Genomic DNA, 22333 nt, shown 5'->3' with positions numbered 1-22333 from the left:
ATGTCGGAACCCAAAGCCAATCTCTCCCTTGGCACTCAGATGCTGCCGCCGCCAGTCTTCCTACTGCGCATCCGTGAGTCACACTGCCCAATCCGAATGGTCCTTGCTGTCTTCTGGGACTTGTGTGTGTCCCAGAAGACAGCGGGGGATGGAGAAGGCGCCGGAAGTGGTGTAGATACCCGCAGATAATGCGGATATCTATGCCCGGAAGTGGGTCGAATTCCTGTCTTAGACAGGTATCTGCTCCCCCTCCCCCGAAAGGTGCCAAATGTGACACTGGAGGGGGGAGGAATTCAGACAGCGGAAGTTCAATTTTTGGGTGGAACTCCGCTTTAAGTTGCTTGAAGCTAAGGCTTTAACTGACTGAAATTTAAGCCATCTTTCAGCCTGGGTTCACACTATAGCAATGTGGGTGACCAGCGTGATTCCAGCGCCGGTTCCCGCATAGTATCTCTCATGCAGGCAGCTCACACTGCCCTCTGCGAACCACTGCAGGTGTCAATACAATGTTAACGATACCCCCAGATCGGTTCACAGGTCACAGTGCGTGCTGTGGATTCGGACAGGAATCAGATCACATGGGTGTGAACACCCATGCAATCCGATTCCAGTGTGGGAATAAAAAAGTCCATGCACCTTTTTTGTGCAAATTCAATGCGATTTCAGCCATACAACTGTATGGCTGAAGAACTCACGTTGCACAGATATTGCATGTGATCGGCACAGCAGTGCAGGTGCGAATCACATGCGATGTCTGTGTTCGCAATTGTGTGAACCCAGGCTCAATGCTGACTCTCCCACAGGAGTCAGTAGAAGTCTCAATATTGCGCAGATACAAGCAATATACCAGCAATATACCAGCAGGGCCAGTGCTACCACTAGGCAAACAAGGCTACCGCTTAGGGCAAACTGCTGCCTAAGGGTGCCCGGCCACTGGTTTCCCTTTGCGTCTGCATGCTCTGCATGCTGCAGCATGTAACTAACTCTCAGGCCTCGTGTGTCTGTTTTTCATCGAGGAAACTGTCGAGAAACTTGACAAGGAAAAAAGAGAACAAGTTCTCCTTTTCCTCGATGGGAGTCTCAATTTCCTCGTCGTGTTCCTCGTCAGGCTGGTTTTCGACGAGAAACGCGAGCGCGTGTATGCTAAGAAACTCACGCATGCTCAGAATAAAGTATGAGACGGGAGCGCACCTTTGGTAAAAGTAGCGTTTGTAATGGAGATAACACATTTGTCACGCTGTAACAGACTGAAAAGTGCAAATCGTCTCTTACCAAACTTTTACCAACACGCAGTAACATGAGATTAGCAAAAGCAGCCCCAAGGGTTGTGCCAGTGGAATCGAACTTCCCCTGCCATTGTATGTGTCGTACGTCACCGCGTTTGAGAATGAGGAGATTTTGTCTTGACCGTGTGTACACAAAGCAAACTTGTCGAGTTCCTCGACAAGCCTAACAAGGAACTCGTCGAGGAAAACGATGTGTCTTTTCCAACGAGTTCCTCGGTCGTGTGTACGAGGCCTCAGGCAGCTGCTCCGTCCAACCGGTAGTATAATTAGAGGCGCTGGAGCCAGTGCTAGAGGAAGCAGAGCCGATGCTTCCTGTATAGCGCCACCTGCTGTCACATGGGCAGGGCAAAGGGGGTGGGGTCGGGGGAGGAGCCAATGGTGGCGGCAAAACAAGGTTTCGCCTAGGGTGTCAAAAATCCTTGCACCTGCCCTGTATACCAGCAATAGCTGTAGCACAAAAGTCAGCTGTCAGAGGTAGAGCAGTATATTATTCTCTAATAGTCTCTAAAATATAAATTAGTTTTTTTTTAATTTTCAGAATAGTTTTTACTGCCTGTGTGCATACATGCAAGAGTAATGAATGGTGTCATAAACTGAATACTGCATGGATAGGAACACAAAGATTGGCTGAATAGTGCTTACTCATAAAGTGTTGTTTTGTTTAGCCACTTTTTTAAGTGTAGCATTTTCCAATTTGTGCGTCATAAGTGTTGAAACATCAGTATTTCTTGGATATATCACACAGTAAATGTTGTTGATGATTCATGCACCGTAGCTGCTGCCCAATGTACTATACTGCTTACAGGAAGACTGATTCTGTTTGTAAACTATCACTACTGGATGTGGATGAACGAAAGTGGTCCACATTGTAAAGATAGCCAGCAACAAAGAGTCTTGTCTTTTCAATTAGCTCGCCCTCCTGTCTCCCCCTTCCCATAACTCATTGTGACAATTTTTAAAGACTGGGGCAAAGCAAATCTGAAGAAAATTGGAATTACTGTTCATGTTAGCTATTTAGGATTTGTTCTTTCATTACCTGTGAAAAACAAACAAGAACCCTTTCAGCTACTATGGCAACTGCTCCCCGTTTGCTTCACTTTTTTATGAATCAGCTGCATTGTGTTCTAATGCAACATAATACACAGCAGCGTGTTCTGATGTTGTAGCTTGCAATATTCCAAGGTTGAATGCAACTTATGAAAGACATATAGTTAAACACAGTGTTACCTATAACATAACATGTATTTACTTTTCTGATTAGGCATATGAGACTAGACAAAGATATGGGGCACATGGGTGTTGGATGCTAATTACACCTTAATAAGCAAAAAAGTATTCATACCCCTTTGAAATTTTCCACATTTTGTCATGTTACAACCAAAAACATAAATATATTTTAGTGGGATTTTATGTGATACACCAACACAAAATGGCACATAATTGTGAAGTGGAAGGAAAATGATAAATGGTTTTCAAACTTTTTTACAAATAAATATCTGAAAAGTGTGGCGTGCATTTGTATTCAGCCCCCTTTACTCTGATACCCCTAACTAAGTGCCTTCATAAGTCACCTAATTAGTAAATAGAGTCCACCTGTGTGTAATTTAATCACAGTATAAATACAGCTGGTCTGTGAAGCCCTCATAGGTTTGTTAGAGAACCATTGTTGAAAGAAAGCCATAAGAAGTCCCATTTGCAGTTTGTGAGAAGCCATGTGGGGGACACTGAAAACAAGGAAGAACGTGCTCTGGTCAGAAGGCCTAAAAGCCTAAAAGCAAAACGTGTGGCAGAAAACTCTCACAATCGACATCACCCTGAACACACCATCCCCACCGTGAAACACGGTGGTGGCAGCATCATGTTGTGGGGATGCTTTTCTTCAGCAGGGACAGGAAAGCTGGTCAGAGTTGATGGGAAGATGGATGGAGCCAAATACAGGGCAATCTTAGAAGAAAACCTGTTAAAAACTTGAGACTGCCTTGAGTTTACCTTCCAGCAGAACAACGACCCTAAACATACAGCCAGAGCTACAATTGGATGGTTTAGATCAAAGCATATTCATGTGTTAGGCCCCGTACACACGACCAGTTTCCTCGGCAGAATTCAGCTTCCGACCGAGTTTCTGGCTGAATTCTGCCGAGAAACCCGGCCGTGTGTACACTTTTGGCCGAGGAAGCCGACGAGGAGCTCGGCGAGGAAATAGAGAACATGTTCTCTATTTCCTTGTTGCTCTATGGGAGCTCTCGTCCCGCCGAGCTCCTCGGCGGCTTCAGTGCTGAACTGGCCGAGGAACTCGATGTGTTTGGCACGTCGAGTTCCTCGGCCGTGTGTACGGGGCCTGAGTATGGCCCAGTTAAAGTCCAGACCTAAATCCAATTGGGAATATGTGGTAAAATTTGAAAATTGCTGTTCACTGACGCTCTCCATCTCATCTGACAGAATTAGAGCTATTTTGCAAACAAGAATGGGCAAAAATGTCACTCTCTAGAGTCCCAAAAGGACTTTCTACAAAGTATTGACTCTGGGGGTCTAAATACAAATGCACGCCACACTTTCCACTTATTTATTTGAAAACCATTTTGAAAACCATTTATTATTTTCTTTCCACTTCACAATTATGTGCCACTTTGTGTTGGTCTATCACATAAAATCCCAATAAAATACATTTACGTTTTTGGTTGTAATAATAGCATTGGGGGTTATTTATAAAAGGCTAATCCATTTTGCACTACAAGTGCACTGAAAGTGCAGTCTCTTTAAATCTAAGGGGTAGATCTGAAATGAGGGGAAGATCTGCTGATTTTTTCATCCAATCATGTGCAAGTTAAAATACTGTTTTTTATTTTCCTTGCATGCCCCCCCCCCCCCCCCCCCCGGATCTACAGCAACTGCACTTCCAAGTGCACTTTCAAGTACACTTGCAGTGCACTCGTAGTACAAACTGGATTTGCCTTTAGTAAATAACCCCCAATATGTGGACAATTTCAAGGGGTATAAATACGTTTTCAAGACACTGTAGCTAAATTGTACAGAGACCACCAGGTACACAGCAAGTGAACAATTTTCCTATTGAGTTGAATAGTGAATTATTCAACTTTGGGGTGCCAAGTTACAGGTGCCATAACTAGGCAGAGAAGGACAAATACGTTGTAAAAGTGAATTCAGTCAATATGAGGATGTCATTCATTTTAGTGTCACACGATAAAAGAACATTTCTCTTCTTAGTGTCCTAGCACAGTGGTCATCAACCCCGTCCTCAGGGCCCACTAACAGGCCAGGTTTGCCAAGATAACTGAAATACATCACAGGTGATATAATTTGCTGCTCAGTGATTGCAGTTTTCTAGAGTGCATCTCCCCAAGATAATACATAAAACCTGGCCCGTTAGTGGGCCCTGAGGACAGGGTTGATGCCCACTGTCCTAGCATGATGGGCCTTTCGATGCAATATACCTCTAATGTAATAATAACTTGAGCAAATGGGATATTTGACAGCTGCAGGACTGCTCATTAGGCATTTTGGGTTCACATTGTACAAAATACAGTTGATTTTGCAAAGGTTGTCAGTGAACATTGTTTAGGGAAAGGGGGTAGAGAAGAGGAATCGACAGAAGGGTCTTGTCTGCTGTTGATATTTGGGAGATAAAATAAAATGACTGCTGGATGCGAAAACATTTTTTTTTCCCCAAACTCCTCCTAATTGTGCCTGCTGCCTTCACTTCATTGAATCCGTGTCTACCTCCTTTTTCATTTCTTTCATGATCCTCATCTGCTTTGCTGTGCAATTCATGTGACCTTATTTACAGCCTTTATTGGTCTGCAAACAGTGAATCATATGTACAATGGGCAAACACTCAATGCTCTCAGGTTCATGCCAGGTAAAAGGTTGATATTATTATTATTATTATTATTATTATTATTACCAACATTTTGCACATTTATCACCTGAAGAAGAAGATAGATTTTTATATTCACCACTGCTACCTGTTTCTAAATACTCCAATGTTTGTATTACAAAGGAAGATTAGTATAAATATAATATAATATAAAAATTTTCTTCTTGCAAATTATATTTAAAAACTAGAAATTTAAAACCATTTTCCTACTTAGCTATAGCAAAATGTCATCGCTCATTTGTGCATAACAATGCCAAGCCCTCCACTCTCCATTAAAGACCTCAGTAGCTGTCATATTTTATTGGATGGTTCCATTACTTTATCCAATAAAGATGATTGGTGTAGTGATAAGATCACATTTCTGTCATTACTGAGACTCATATATATATATAAAACTCTGGCAAAAGAAAAATTAAGCTTTTACCCATAACCACCAGACAGGCGTTAACATTTACTTTTTAACCTAATGTAAAGAAATGGCATTTTGAATAAATGACGTGCATAAATCTTCATCATTTTTATATGCTTTGGGGTTTATAAAATAACATGTTCTGGCGTGGCTTGTGGTAGCAGGAATGTAACAACCCATTTTTCAACTTTTTATAACTGTAAAGTAATACTATATATACTTTATAACCCAAATTAGGGGAAGAGAAAGAAAAAATAAGAATAATAATGTCTTACCAGCACTGAAAAACGAGTGCATAATGAATCTACAATTTACTGTGGATGTTTTCAGACCAGCTGTAAAATGTGATATACTTTATTTTATCATATTATAGTGACTGAGTACCTGTCGAAGTTCTACTATTGCCAGGGGGCTGTTTTTGGAACCCATATAGTACCACCCTTGGTGAATCCTAAGGCATTTCTGTTTGATTTCAGCATGGTGTTCAGTGTGAAAATGCTTCAGTCATTATCATATTATTTTAATGAATGCCCTTATAGTTTCAGTATCACAACATCATGCTGACATTTACCACCCTGTCCCCACACACAATCCTTACCAAGCATGCCTTCTCTCTTTCTCTCTTTCTCCCCTCACCTACTTCCTCACAAGATTGCTATTGCTACGGGCACTCCAACCGCTGCACTTACATCGAGGTTGTAAACACGGCGGTCTGCGTGGGCTGCAGACACAACACTCATGGCCAACAGTGTGAAAAGTGCAAGAAAGGCTTCCACAGAAATGGGTCTGCCAAACTGGATGATGTAAATGTATGCATAGGTCAGTTTTTGAATGTGGCTCACATGCCAGAAAAAAAATGTATGCATGGCGGGGATGGACATGAAGGGGTATGGGTGCCTACATAATATTGAATGCGCAATTGTGCTATATCACATATGTTTTGTCCAACAATACATATATTGTTGTTGGTAATTGTTTAGGTATCCATTAACTAATGGTTTTACTAGGACAGAAAAATCCTGATTATATTCACACAAAATAGTAAGAGGCATGGTAGTACCTTTTTTATGATAGTTTTGATGATTTTAAACTCCATATATTTTTACTTATTTATTAGAGTTGTGAAATGTTAAGGCTTTAAAAAATACATGAAGCTACCTTTACTATTCACTTGAAAACATATCTATCTATGGGTGCTGAATGAGAAAGAAAGGGGTTTTGGGACTTTACATGAAGCAGGAACCAAAGGGGTAACTGCCTGCATCCCAATCATTAATGTTTTAAAGAGAGGTGTAAGGAGTGGGACTTTATATGAAGCACACAGTAGCAAATAAGGAAGTCAAGTGACTGGGAAATTATATTTATCTATATTGTATAATCTCATAAAACCTCCAACAATAAACGTTAGATCATTTTCAACATAAGTTACATAGTAATCCACAATCCAATAGACATTCGTATATTACATACAAAATAGGCAGTTGATACATTTATATACATAGCCAAGATAAAATTGGAGCCAAAATGGTCTAGATGATCTTTCTAAAATTCCTCTCAGAATAAGGCCTCGTACACACAACCGAGAATCTCGTCGTAAAAGAAACATCGTTTTCCTCGACAAGTTTCTTGTCAGGCTTGTCGAGAATCTTGTCAAGCTTTCTTTGCGTACACACTGTCAAGACAAAATCTCGTAGTTCTCAAACGCGGTGACGTACAACACGTACGATGGCACTATAAAGGGGAAGTTCCATTCCACTGATGCCACCCTTGGGGCTGCTTTTGCTAATCTCATGTTACTCGTGTTAAGTAAAATTTTGGTGAAAGACGATTCGTGCTTTTCAGACTGTTACAGCTTGACAAATGTGCTATCCCCATTACAGACGCTACTTTTACCGAAGGTGCGCTCCCGTCTCGTACTTTATTCTGAGCATGCGTGGGTTTCTAAGCATACACACGAATATGTTTCTCATTGTAAACCGACGAGGAAATTGAGACTCCCGACGAGAAAAAAGAGAACATGTTCTCTTTTTTTCTCGTCGAGATCCATGACAGTTTTCTCGCCGAAAAACATACACACGACCGTTTCCCTCGGCAAAAAAGCTCTGCCACCAATTTTCTTGATGGATTTTGTCGAGGAAAACAGTCGTGTGTATGAGGCCTTAGAGGAGGAAAGGAAGGGAAAAAAGGGGTAACACAGTTGATGTAATAAATTATTAAAAACATGAATTAGATCATAGAGAATCTTGTTGACCCATGGTAAAATGATAGTAAGAATTTATGGCTCAACGCGTTTTGCTGCCTTATAGCCGCTTATTAAGAGCATAGACCATGGACTAGATCTAAGTTTATTGTTAGAGGTTTTATGCCCAAAATTTCCTATGTGAGATTATACAATTTAAATAAACATAATTTCCCACTCATTATCTTTGGGTGCTGTGACATCATTATATAGATACCCTGAATTTATATACACATCTTGTATTTTAGTTATTGGCATTAAAGGTAAATAGGTAAATCGCTTAACTTAACATGCATTATGTTATTAATTTTCACACATATGGAATTAAATTAAATCCAGTAGTTTACTGACTCCTTAAAGTGTTACTAAGCCAAATCAGTCTGTACAGGAATACCCCACTGTTAAGTACACAATGGGGTTTATTTACTAAAGCTGGAAAGTGCAAAATCAGGCTCACTTCTGCAAAAAAACAATGAGCTTCCAGGTTTTATTACCAGGCTTAATTGAACAATCTGGGGTTAGAAGCTCATTGGTTTATATATACTGATTTTGCACTTTCCAGCTTTAGTAAATAAACCCCAATGTGTACTTAAAAGCGGGGTATGCCTGTATATGCAGTAAAGCATGCTTGTTATACTCAATGTTAAGGGGTTAATCCTCGGCAGTGTGTAAAAAAAAGGCTGTTGGATCTTGTCTTCTCTGATCGTCCACTGACTGCTAATTATTTCCTAATAACACAGAGTCTATATAGTCAGGCTGCATTTGCTCAGTTTGGTGTGTATTGCAAGAGAGATTTTTTTTTTTCTTGGGAGGGTGCATGTGATCAGCACAGGGTCAATCAGCACTGTCCAGATAGAGGGTGAGGGGTTTTGCAGTTTCATAGGTCAGTCAAAAAACTCCTCCTAGAAGCTTTAACCAGTATTTGGCTGGATACTGATAGAAGTCACAAGAGAGCTCTAACTGCTGATAAGAAAAGGTATTTAGCAGTTTATATTTACTAAAATAATTGCATTTCCATGTTCTGTGTAATGTGGGAAAGAAAGAGGGAGAGAAAGGACGCGCCACCTGAGTGTAGTATTACGACAACTTTAATGGCACTGTATAACATCACATTTACAGGAAGTAAGAGATAACAGACTTCCTGTAAGTGTGATTTTATACCGTGCCATTAAAGCTGTTGTAATACTACACTCAGGTGGCGCTTCCTTTCTCTACCTTTTCTTGCCGACATACAGAGCCAGCTCTCTGAGGATAGCAGCCCCCTTTTGATCTGCCACTACTTGATTTATATTTATGGACCAATTACCCAGTATATCACCATCTTAGTTACGGTGTGCACTGTATTTGAGCTTACAGTTATTATTACCCTGTTTTTCCCTGTGTGTGGGAGACCAGATATTGTGAATGCAGGGTCCTGGGTTTTCTAACACGTTATGGGTTCATTTACTAAAGACAAATAAACTTTGCAAGGTAGTTTTTCCCAGAGCTTTTTGAATGTGGTGGAATTTCACTTTGCAAAAAACATGTAATCATATGCAAGGAAAATAAAAAATAAACAGCATTTCTGCTTATTCATGATTGGATGACAGACATCAGCGGAGCTAAACCTCATTGACTAAGCTCTGGGGAAAATTCTCTTCTAAAGTGAACAGCCAATGTGCCTTTAGTAAATCAACCCCCATCTGTCAATGCCTATATATACTTGACATCAAGGACTACAATAGTTGTTCTGCTCAAATGGTTAAGCAAGCCCTAGTAAAACATTCATTGGAATTTCCGATGTAATTACTCCGATGGGGCATACACACGGTCGGATTTTTCCGATGGAAAAAGTCTGTCTGACTTTTTCCATCGGAAATTCCGATCGTGTGTACGGGGGCTCTATAAGCAGTTCACCAGTGATAAAATAATCTGAAGAACAAAAATCTTCACTAGACTGTCCACTCAGACTAAATAAAGCAGGGTATACACACTTTGAAGTTGATTTACTAAAACCGGAGAGTGCAAAACCTGGTGCAGCTGTGCATGGTAGCTGATTAGCTTGTTCAATTAACCACTTCCATACCGGGCACTTACGCCCCTTCCTGCCCAAGCCAATTTTCAGCTTTCAGCACTGTCGCACTTTGAATGACAATTGCACGGTCGTGCTACACTGTACCCAAACAATTTTTTTATCATTTTGTTCCCACAAATAGAGCTTTCTTTTGGTGGTATTTGATCACCTCTGCGGTTTTTATTTTTTGCGCTATAAACAAAAGAAAAGTGACAATTTAAAAAAAAAAACACAATTTTTTACTTTTTTATTTAATAAATATCACAATTTTTTTTTAAAAAAACTTTTTTTCCCTCAGTTTAGGCCGATACGTATTCTTCTACATATTTCTGGTAAAAAAAATCGCAATGATCATATATTGATTGGTTTGCGCAAAAGTTATAGCGTTTACAAAATAGCTGATAGATTTATGGCATTTTTATTTTATTAATTTTTTTACTAGTATTGGCGGCGATTTGCGATTTTTTTACTGTCACCGTGACATTGCGGCAAACACATCGGACACTTTTGACACTTTTTTGGCGCCATTCACATTTATACAGCGATTAATGCCATAAAAATGCACTAATTACTGTATAAATGTGACTGGCATTCAAGGGGTTAACACTAGGGGGTGAGGGAGGGGTTAATATGTATACCTGTATTGTGTTCTAACTGTGGGGGAAGGGGGGTGACTGGGGGAGGTGACCGATCTATGTCCCTATGTACAAGGGACACAGATTGGTCTCCTCTCTCCCCTGACAGGACGTGGAGCTCTGTGTTTACACATAGAGCTCCACGTCCCTGCTCTGTCGTTACCGATCGCGGGTACCTGGCGGACATCGCGACCGCCAGGCACGCGCATCGGCATCTCGGGGACGCGCCGGGCGCGCGCGCGCCCCCCAGTGGCCGCAGGAATACAGGATGTCATATGACGTCCTGTTGAATATTCAGAGTCACCGTGGAGCCGTCATTTGACGATGGCCCGGTACTCTACTGGTTAAACTTCGACAAGAAAACCTGGAAGCTGATTAGTTTCTATGCAGAGCTGTTCCAGATTTTGCACTCTCCAGTTTTATTATATAAGCCTCGTCGTTTTTCTTCATTCAACTTGCAGGTTGAACAAAAAAAACTGACAGATCCATGCATCAACACAAAGGTTTTTTTTTTTATGAAAGGCAAATTCACTTTGACTACAAGTGCAAACTACAAGTGCAAAGTGCACTTGAAAGTGCAGTCGCTGTAGATCCGAGGGAGACATGCAAGGAAAATAAAAAAACAGCATTTTAGCTTGCACATGATTGTATGATAAAATCAGCAGAGCTTCCCCTCATTTCAGATCTACCCCTCAGATTTACAGCGACTGCACTTCCAAGTGCACTTTCAGTGCAATTTCAAGAGCACTTTGCACTTGTAGTGCAAAGTGGATTTGCCTTTCATAAATAACCCCCAATGTGTGATGTACAGGCATACCCCGCTTTTAAGTACACATTGGGGTTTATTTACTAAAGCTGGAAAGTGCAAAATCAGGCTCACTTCTGCATAGAAACCAATGAGCTTCTAACCCCAGATTGTTCAATTAAGCTTTGGTAATAAAACCTGGAAGCTCATTGTTTTTTTTTTTGCAGAAGTGAGCCTGATTTTGCACTTTCCAGCTTTAGTAAATAAACCCCATTGTGTACTTAAAAGTGGGGTATTCCTGTAGTGATCTCTCCCACTGAGCTATTGTATTCTGACATTGAAGGCTATCCCCACCAGAATATACAGATTAGCGCTTGCAGCCAATGGCTGCAAGCACTGATTGAATGCTGGTTTTCCAGCATGACCAATCGACAAAAGCTGGAAATTAGACCACTTTCTGTTGAACAGAGAAAAGTACACACATACTGAAAGTTGAACGGTTCCGATTAAACCAGATGACTTTTGGTACTTGTGCACTGGGCTTCAGTTATTCCCCCTCTGGGTGCTGATTCTGTTTTTCTCATATTGTAGAGATTGTGAATCCAGGCTTTCAGTGAAAGCTTGCATAGTAAACACACCTCAGCCCTCCCTGTGACAGTTATGTGCCACCGCTCTCTTCAGGGTTATATTATTATAATATTATTATTATTATACAGGATTTATATAGCACCAGCAGTTTACGCAGTGCTTTACAACTTGAGGGTAGACAGTACCAATACAATACACTTTAATACAGTAGAAATCAGAGGACCCTGCTCCCTATGCCCCGTACACAAAAAACTGAATTTCCGTCTGGATTTTTCTGACGGAATTCCATTCAAGCTGTCTTGCATACACACTGTCACACCAAATTCCGACCATCCAAAACGCAGTGACGTACAACACTACGATGAGCCGAGAAAAATCAAGTTCAATGCTTCCGAGCATGTGTCGACTTGATTCTGAGCATGCATGTTTTTTTCTCCATCGGAGTTCCATACAGACAAATGGAATTTCCTATTTCCGATGGAAAAACTCAGATGGGGCACACACACGGTCGGAATATCCGATGAAAAAATTCAGTCTGACTTTTTCCATCAGAAATTCCTATTGTGTGTACAAAGTTTTAGAGCTTACAATCTAAGAGAGTAGTAGAAATAGGTCAGTGATCAAAGCAGCCACGAGCAATGGACGTGTGAGCTTAGCTACTGACTTATGATAAAATGTCAAACTTTGCATATTATTAACTGCACTGTTTAGTGTGCACATTTAAAAAAAATAAGGCGTGTGTTGTTGCTGATGGAGCATGATGTGCGCTTGATTACATATTTTGGCAACGGCAATGGAAATGTCCAGTGTCTGGATCGTTTTGTTTGTCAATAAATATCTAGTGAAATCTACTAAACACCTAGTCAGCAGATGCTCAAGAGAAGTGTCAGAATCTACTATTGTTAGTTACATTTACCTTACTCTGTAAAATCACAGAGAACAACAAATAGAGACTGTTGGGAAGGTAAGGGGGGTAAAATCTCGCACCAAATACAAATATTAATAAATAAATAATATACAATATAAATGCTGAGCTGCTCCCCACAATTACAGTGATATGTAACCATAGAAGTGAGTGAAAGAAAAGGGGGCGCTAGCAAGTGTTGACCTTCTATATATAAACAAATAAATAGTTGTGTCCATAACAGTGATTCGTTAGAGTGATGAATAAATCCAAATGTACATATTAATAATGCCACAACAGTACATTAATGTCCATAGTTAGTGCAAACTCCCAATTGGGAGATAAATAAATAAATAAATTAATGTGCAAAAAAGTCCATAAGTGAATGATGATAATTAGAACTTTTAAGATGATTCCACTTAATTAGTACAGATTTCCACCTCCACCAGAAATAGAGTAGATCACCGCAAAAGTGCACATGGATGGCACCTTACCGCAAGATGTTGACCACCTTAATTAAAAGGGAGGTCAAATAAGGCATAAAATCAACCATGGATTCTAGGCTAGCTTCTGACTGTCTTGATATTGCCACTCTCCACACCACATGGATTGGTCAAAAAAAGGTGAAGAGGAAGATCGCCATAGAATGATACCTTTTATTAAAATAAGTTAAGAACAAAACAACGCCAAATGGCCTCTTACTTGAATCGTGCCTTTCCCCGGCACTTAGGTTGAATGGCGTTGAATGTAAGTGGAGAGGTGGTCCCTGCTTGCTGGAAGCCTGAAGAGCGGCGTGCAGCGTGCGTTCCAGTTCTCAAGGAAAGAGAGCCAGGATGACCGGAAGTACGTTGATCGTGCGTGACCAGTGCGCACGTACGTTTCGTGATTGCCACGTCGTCAGGAAGCCTGACGACGTGGCAATCACGAAACGTACGTGCGCACTGGTCACGCACGATCAACGTACTTCCGGTCATCCTGGCTCTCTGTGAAAAGAGGAATGTCTGCAGGTAAAGGATGCTTATTATGAAAAATAATGTTTTCCTTTACAACCCCTTTAAAGAATGGAATACATGTTATTTTCACCGCCTCATTTGTTGTTGTATAAGGATAAGGACATTTTTATTGTCATTTCAAAAATATACGGATGTAAACATAAATACAAATACAAAAAATATTGATATTATTAATAATCATAAAGTGCGGTATTATCAATCTCAAATTGCAGCAAAGCCCAAAAAAAAAATTCAGAGTGATGCAGAATTTATCAATCTCACAGCATCAGGAAAAAAGCTGATCCCCATCCTGGTGTTTCTAGCTTTGATGCTGTATAACCTTCAGCATAAAGGGGGGGGGGGGTGCAAACAGTCCATAGGCAGGATAATGGGGAACAATATATATATATAGTAGATAGATAGATAGATAGATAGATAGATAGATAGATAGATAGATAGATAGATAGATAGATAGATAATTTTCTGGGAAGGATACAATTTCTTCTTTTTATGTTTTTTTTTTTCTTTACAGAACACATTTTGTTCTTCTTGAAATGAGACATTTCTCCTGGGGTTCTCACCTCCACCAAAAATGACAGACATTTTACCGTTACTAATATCTCTCTATAGACTTAATTAATGCTTCTCATTCTAATGATTATTACCAGACTGCCCACCTATGCTATAGCTTGACTCAAATACAAGAGCATCTGTCCAATCAGACAAAAAAGCAAGAGTGAGAGGAAGATGAATATAAACCTTTATCACACCTCTGAGAAAAGCAAAGGCGCTGGGAATGGGGCGAGACTCTTCATCTTAATTAAAATGAACAGCTTTGGCTGTTAGAGGAAAAATAGGCCCCTGAATTTCCATGAGCTTGAAATAAAAAAAAAAAATAGAACACGTGTAATTATTTTTGATTATTTATGGGAAAGATGTGAGTCAACATTTTATTTACTTTCCTATTTATATCTAGGGAGAATAACAGATAGATGAGTGGATATGATATAGACAGACACATTATAGCTAATTAAAATTCTGAAAAAAAGACCACATAAAGCATACTCTGTGGAAAGACATGTCTCAAACATTGCATGCCAACCAATCAGATAAGCTCTACACTGGTAAACTGCAATAGGAAAATAAAGATTTGAATATGCCTGGTTGCTGTGAGCTGTCAGAGACTGTTTCAGATCAGATCACATAAACCAAGCCTACTATCATGTAATTCAGTAAATATCTATGTATTGAACATTGCTTTTTGGTCTTATACAGGTTGCTACATGCAGGACATATATACTTTATTTATTAACCTGAGCCAAGGGTGAATGACAGTCTTTGTTATCATAGCCATGAATGATGGTCTGGTCATCCATTATGCACCAATACCAAACAGATCATTAACCTTCATTATATGCAGAAATTAGGCTGCACCTCTTATACCATGCTATATATTCAGGTTTATTTGGTCCTGAGGGAAATGATATTGCACAAAGTTTAGTAGCCAAGCATATTTCCGAAAACTGCATTCAAATCAGTGAAAGATCTTGGCTCTCAAGAATTATAATATTACAAAGTACCTTAACTCTCTGCATTATCCTTCTTATTAAAGTCATATGTTTAACCATGCAATTTCCATGTCAACTTCATAATAAAAATGGAACACCTAAAACCAGAAATTAATAAAAAGGCACTTGTGTTGCCAATACCAACCTATCCACCATGTGTACCCTGTGCAACATTGTTTCTATTCCTTACTATAGTTTTTAGAAATTAGCCCAATAATACGCATAGACTTAAAAGCTCCAAGATACAATTATCTGTTTAACAAAAAATGGGTGCTTTTATTAGGAGTACAAAAAAAAGTACTGTGTTGCCATTTTTGTTTATTTGAAAATTAAAATAGTGCACGTGAGTGGAAAAAGAGAACTGATATTTCTTTGAATGTAGCTGTTAAAGAAAAATCTCTGAAAATGCTTGATCTTTTCACCATTACTCACATTCTAAATTACTGTATATTTATACTATGTGATTGTAACTATTTTAGGGCTATAACTATTGTTATCATTATTATCATTATTATTATTTTTATTAGATGTGGTATCGGTAATGGTATTATAATCCCTTATTCCTGAATTAAATCTATTCCTGTTGCTTTACAATATGCTCCTTGCTCACACTACTTACAACTTCTACCTTTCCAATTAGTCACTCATAGTACCTTTATCTTTCAGTTAATTATAATGCTTTCCTAGTTAATGTATCACATTTTTAATAATTTCCTAAGCATCCCATGACATTCATATGCAGACCCTCTAATGTTCACCCTTTCAGCATCTCATTACTTTAATCTCTAACTTCTAAGGTTTACAGGGGTTCTGAAACTGACTGACTCTGACCAGATGATGCAATTAGTAGAAGTCTGCAGACCATTAGAGTTACATAATTAGCCAGGTTTAAAAAAAGAAACTTGTCCAGGGTGTTCAACCAATAGACAAATAAATAAATTCTAAATCTGCACCCCCAGATCACTAATTCCACAATTGTTTCAGAGGAGGCAAAAAAAGTATATAAAATATGGTCCAATTTAAAAAAATCCTTCCTGATCTCTTAAGGCACTGAAGCCCAGCCTGCAGCCCAAGGGCCACATGTGACCCTTTAGTGTTTGAAGTTTGTCCATTGAACCCCAGCAGTTAGTAAAGGGAGTGCTGATTTGTAAAGGAGCTGTAATATTAGTGATCTTAAGTTTCATGCAACGTGTCCATAGTCTCTGACCATCTACAGCATTACTCCAGTCTCCAAACACTTCTGTAGCACAGTCTCAGATGATTTCCTCTATTACGTCCTCAGTTTATGAGGTACTCCTGTAACAGTACATTAAAAAAGACTTATGTGTGGCCCTATGGTGGTATCAAGGGCTGCATCTGTGTACCCCTGTACCTTGTACGTTGACTACAAGTGCCCTCAGCCAATCAAATTTCCCTTGGATTACCAAAATGAAAAATGTGTCGATGGTAAGGCCCCTTTCACATGGGTGCCTCCGTTGGATGGACTCCGCGTGCTCAGTGGGGGATCGCTCCGCTTATCCCCAATGAGCAGGCAGATGACAGGTCCGTCTCAGGTCACTGTGCAGAGTGGTGACGGATTCAATCCCGCTCTCCTCTGTAGGGAGATCAGGTGTAAATAGACCGCCTGTCCGTTTTCAATCCTATCATATCCAACCCGCCAGACATATGGAAAAGAGGACCACCATCCATCTGGATTTGGTGCACAGGATCGGATAGTGGCGGATGGCAGCGGACATGTCACGTGAATGGAGGGTCCGATCAGGTCTGCCTGAAAAACTGACAGACAGACCTGATCGGACAGCCTGTGTGAAAGGGGCCTAAATGATTTTGAATACAAAGCTGGGTGATGGCACACAATCAAGTCCAAATATGTAATTTGCTTTGTGTGTCATCACCCATCTCTGGGGCTTTGATGCTGGTTTATGATGTTAGATCACAAGAGAGTTCTAGGCCTTCCTAACTAGCTGTCTATGTGGACATGGACAAATCATGAGCTACAATTGTGATGCTTTCACAGCAAATTGTGACTGGTATAGTCAGATCAGTGGGTAAAGCTCCAAATCAGCCCCTTCAGTCGGAACCTGATATGTGATGACAGAAACCGTTTTTTACTCTCTGATGGGAAAATTTATATTTTCTATAGATGGTGAGATTTTATATTTGTTAGGCCTCGTACACACGACCTGAGGAACTCGTCATAAATGAAACATCGTTTTCCTCGACGAGTTCCTTGTTAGGCTTGTCGAGAAACTTGACAAGCTTTCTTTGCGTACACACTGTCAAGACAAAATCTCGTCGTTCTCAAACGCAGTGATGTAAAACACGTATGACGGCACTATAAAGGGAAAGTTTGATTTCACTGGCGCCACCCTTCTGAGCATGTGCGGGTTTCTAAGCATACACACAAACGTGTTCACGAAGAGGAAATTGAGACTCCCGACGAGGAAAAAGAGAACTTGTTCTCTTTTTTTCTCATCGAGTTCCACAACAGTTTTCTTAACCCCCTGGCGGTGTTCCCGAGTCTGACTCGGGGTGAGATTTTTTGGCTACGATCGGTAACCCTCAGACTCGGGCTCGCCTCACTGAATCCACAGGCTTGGTTAACTTACCTTGTCCCTGGATCCAGCGATGCCACCACGCTGTGTGAGCGAGCGGGACCTCGCTCGATTCACACAGTGTCCTCCTGTGCCACCAATCTCCGTTCCCTGCGACGTTACGACGCACGGGAGCGGAGAGCAGCGCCAAATTCAAAAAGGTAAACAAACACAATACATACAGTATACTGTAATCTTATAGATTACAGTACTGTATGTAAAAAAATACACACCCCCCCTTGTCCCTAGTGGTCTGCCCAGTGTCCTACATGTACTTTTATATAATAAAAATTGTTCTTTCTGCCTGCAAACTGTAGATTGTCCATAGCAACCAAAAGTGTCCCTTTATGTCAAAAATGGTTTTAGAGCAGCTAGAAAACAGCGATAATAAATTATAATCACTTGCAGAATTGTGCGATAGCGATTTGTGGGGAAATTCGCCATAAAAAAATAAAAGTAATGACAGCGACAATTCTGCAACTGAGCAAATTTCAGTGATTTTGAGTTGATTACATTATTGAATAATTTTTATTATAGTTATATTATTATTTGTTATAATTATTTATAATTATTTATTATATTATAATTTATCATTTTGTTTTTAAAAAAATGTCATACCAGGGATGCCTACTAGACTCTTGTTTGGTCAGATTTAAGTGAGTTATTCCTAAGAATTACAGGCCTACAGTATAAAACGCCAAATTTCCTTGCAAATAATGGTACCGCTTTCAGCACCTTTTTTCTGAAAGAATTATACCGCCAGGGAGGTTAATGAAAAACATACACACGATCGTTTTCCTCGGCAAAAAAGCTCTGCCACCAAGTTTCTTGATGGATTCTGTCGAGGAAAACGGTCGTGTGTACGAGGCCTACGTTTTTGGTAATCGAATGTCAAATGGAAAAAAAAAAGCTGACGCAATACTTTTCTATTGTCAACCAAACAGCCTTTTTTCATTTTTTGTACATATGTCAGAGCATACTTTACATGTGCTTGTATAACATTTCTTATCTTGAAAATGAGGTAGTACCAAGTAACAAAAAAAGTGTAATCACAGTTTACAGTGTTCACTAGTATCAGAATGTAGTATATTTGTTTGCTACACCTGTAAACAGCTGATTTTCTATATTTACAAGTTGTATACACAAAGGGTCCAAATGATCAGGGTGAGCTTTTCAAGTCTCTTTCCGTCTATATTTTCTGTCATAGTTGTACTTCACAAACAAACAACACCCGTGGGATCTTTTAATAAAATATGTATGATCTGTACAACTTGCCCATGTTGTGGTGTCTTTTGCATTTCTAGGCATTGTGGTTTGTGGATATCATAAACTAGCCCAAGCTAAAATAAGATTGTGCCTCAGGTCATTTGTTGCATTTAGAGTCCAAAAACTGCTTAGGTGGTTTTAGAATATTTGAGGCTAGAGTTCTCAGTTGTAGCCAAAGATTCCAGTGAAATTGCTGTGTTCTCTAATAAACATTACTGGACTGCAAACAAAATATCACACAGCTAAGCAGAAAGGGAAACATTATTTAGCTAATAAAAATAAATCCATGCGGCGTTGATCAGTTATTTTGAGGATTGTAGGCATAGGGTGTTAATTACGTTTATCATCTTACTGGTTTATAAATCTGCATCTTCATAGTGGTGGTCCAGAATTATTGACAGGTCAATAGAAGTCCTAAGGGGAAGTTGCAGGACTTCATGCATCATTTGGAATTTCTTCAAGATTGACACTTTGAAACAACAGGAATGGTGGCGCATGGGTATTTCTAATTTTCACCCTGTAATCACCTTGACCCAATCCACTCTAGATGAGGAGTCTATGGAATTCTTCTAAAGTAACACACTGCAAAAAAAGCAAAGATAAGCCACAAAAGTTAATCATCTTGCAACATTCTGCTTATATCCGAGTGTTAAAAGTTGATTTCTGACTCACTGTAGTTACTGCACAAAGCGGATTTTTACACCATGTTATTAACCACAGCAAGACATTTTGCTTGCTCAATAACCGAAAATGTACTATGAAACGAAACGGGTCGTTGAGCTTATTGAACTGCCAGCCTCTAGTTATTACTTGTTTCTTTCATACTTATTTAAGGAGCATACAGAGTTATGTTAAAACCACCCTATTAGTAGCTTTACAATCTGTACAAATTAAACCCTGTCATGTCTTAATATAGCAACAGTAGTAGTGTGCACTTTTATTATTTTAAAGCAGTTTTTAATCTCCAGCCACATGACTTCTCCCAAGTAGGGTCACACAAGATCTACATGAGATGGACCAATCAAGGAGAAAGCAGGCACAGGGAAAGCATCTCTTTAGTTTCTATACACTAGAAGATCCATCTGTCTAGTTGTGAATGTTAACCTTTTGGCAAGTCATAGGGGAAGAGGAACTAGGGTGGATGATGTGTGTAAGACAACTTGCGTACACACAGTCAGAATATTATAATGACCACACATCTTAGTTCAAAAGGTAGATACTGACCCGAAGGATAGCCTGGAGAAAGACGAAATAAGTGGCACTTTTTTTTCCGGGAAGGAGGTAAAATTTGATTATAATCAGAACACCTCTGAGAAGTATCAAAAGATCTGTTGTTACAGTTAAAAGATAGTTATTACAGTTATTTATTATTTAAAGCGGAGTTCCACCCAAAAGTGGAACTTCCGCTCATCTTGTTCCTCCCCCTCTGGTGCCACAATTGACACCTTTCGGGGGGGAGGGGGGGGACAGGATACCTGTCTATGACAGGTATCCTTTCCCACTTCCGGGAGTCCCTGCCGTGGAGCTGTAACGTCACCGTGGGGCTCCCTCCTTCTCCCCTGGCTGCCGGCCCAAAAGGGGAGAGGAGCAGGGCCTAGTGCATGCGCAGTAGGGTTCCTGGCGTGAAGCCGAAAGGCTACACTGCTGGGTTCCCCAACCCGCAATGGTGGCGGAGCCCCTGACAACTGATGGAAACATCAGCTGCAGGTGCCAAAATCGCTGGACTCCAGGACAGGTAAGTGTCCATTTATTGTGTAGCTGCTGGCTTTTTTTTTTTTGTTCAATGCTGGAACACCACTTTAAAGGCTAAGTTCACCTTTAGGAGCATGTTACATGTTTTGTCCATATTTAGGTTGGAACATGTAACATGTGCCTAGTGACCAACCTCCACCAGCTCTCCCTGCTTTGTAACAGCAAGAGGGGGATCTCTTTGCACTCGCTGTTACAATTTGAATATATCAGGGCCATGCAGGGCTCCATACAGACGGATGCATCATTCATGCACAGTTTCCTATGAATGAGTTAAACTACAAGTACCATCGGCCTCTGTGGCCGAGATATTGTAGTTCTCAATGAACTGTGAGAGCACTGGTAAGCATCCTCGTAGTTTATTGATTTCTTCCTGTCATTCAGTAACTGCCAGCCTGTATCGGAGGTCAGGCAGACAGCTTGCAGAGTGTCTGCAGGATCCATTCATTGCACCTCCGATCTGCTGATTGCGGGTGGCAATGCTTTAAAGGCTGCAATGTAAAAAAACAAATAAACTTTTACCTGCAAAAAGATGTGTATTTATTTATTTTTTACAAGAGGTGAACTTATCCTGTAGAGTAAACCAGTGTCCAGAGTGTCCACGCTAAGTATTTAGACCCGTAGAACAACAGTGAACGCAATAAAATAAATCAACTAATTTACCTCAGTAGATGTAGACATTGTGGAGAAATCTCAGCTTTTTTCTATGAGATCAGGTCTTGGTAGCCTGCCAGCCTTCTAATGTAAACACACAGCAGGTGTTTTAAAGCTGAGTACCAGGGATTTTTTATATATATATATATATATATATATATTACATACAGTATAGTTCTGGCTTTCATACAGTGCATATAGTGAAAGATAGTGCTCAATGATTGGACAAGTGTAGGGGAAAATTAATGTCATAGGCCCGGATTCACGTACAGCGGCGTATCTTTGAGCGGGCATAACGTATCCTATTTACATTACGCCTCCGCAACTTAGACGGAGCACTTGCTCCGTAAGTTGCGGCGGCGTAGCGTAAATAGGCCGGCGTAAGCCCGCCTAATTCAAATTTGGAAGATGTGGGCGTGTGTTATGTAAATGTTATGTGACCCCACGTAAATGACGCTTTTTACAAACGGCGCATGCGTCATCCGTGGACATATCCCAGTGTGCATTGCTCCAAAGTACGCCGCAAGGACGTATTGGTTTCGACATGAACGTAAATTACGTCCAGCCCCATTCACGGACGACCTACGCAAATGACGTAAAATTTTCAAAATTCGACGCTGGAACGGCATCCATACTTAACATTGGTACGCCGCATGTACGCCTCATATAGCAGGGGTAACTTTACGCCGGGAAAAGCCTAACGTAAACGGCGTATCTGTCCTACGTCGGCCAGGCGTGCGTTCGTGAATTCGCGTA

The 22333-nt window shown here is 40.3% G+C and overlaps 1 protein-coding gene across 6 annotated transcripts in view; it reads left to right on the top strand.

The window, feature by feature from the left end:
* NTNG1 (netrin G1) overlaps positions 1 to 22333 on the top strand; it is a 390080-nt gene that overhangs the window by 331151 nt on the left and 36596 nt on the right. For 2 of the 6 annotated variants that reach the window (XM_040359900.1, XM_040359899.1), the window contains one exon: positions 6242 to 6409. The exons of the other annotated variants lie outside the window; for them this stretch is intronic. In XM_040359900.1, coding sequence (XP_040215834.1) covers positions 6242 to 6409 — 168 coding nt within the window. The remainder of the gene's footprint in view (positions 1 to 6241; positions 6410 to 22333) is intronic. 6 annotated transcript variants of the gene reach the window in all.

The sequence above is a fragment of the Rana temporaria genome, chromosome 7 (genome assembly GCF_905171775.1).
Source record: "Rana temporaria chromosome 7, aRanTem1.1, whole genome shotgun sequence".
Lineage (NCBI taxonomy): Eukaryota > Metazoa > Chordata > Amphibia > Anura > Ranidae > Rana > Rana temporaria.
The sequence above is the reverse complement of the archived record's forward strand: the minus strand, read 5'-3'. Positions and strand labels throughout refer to the sequence as shown.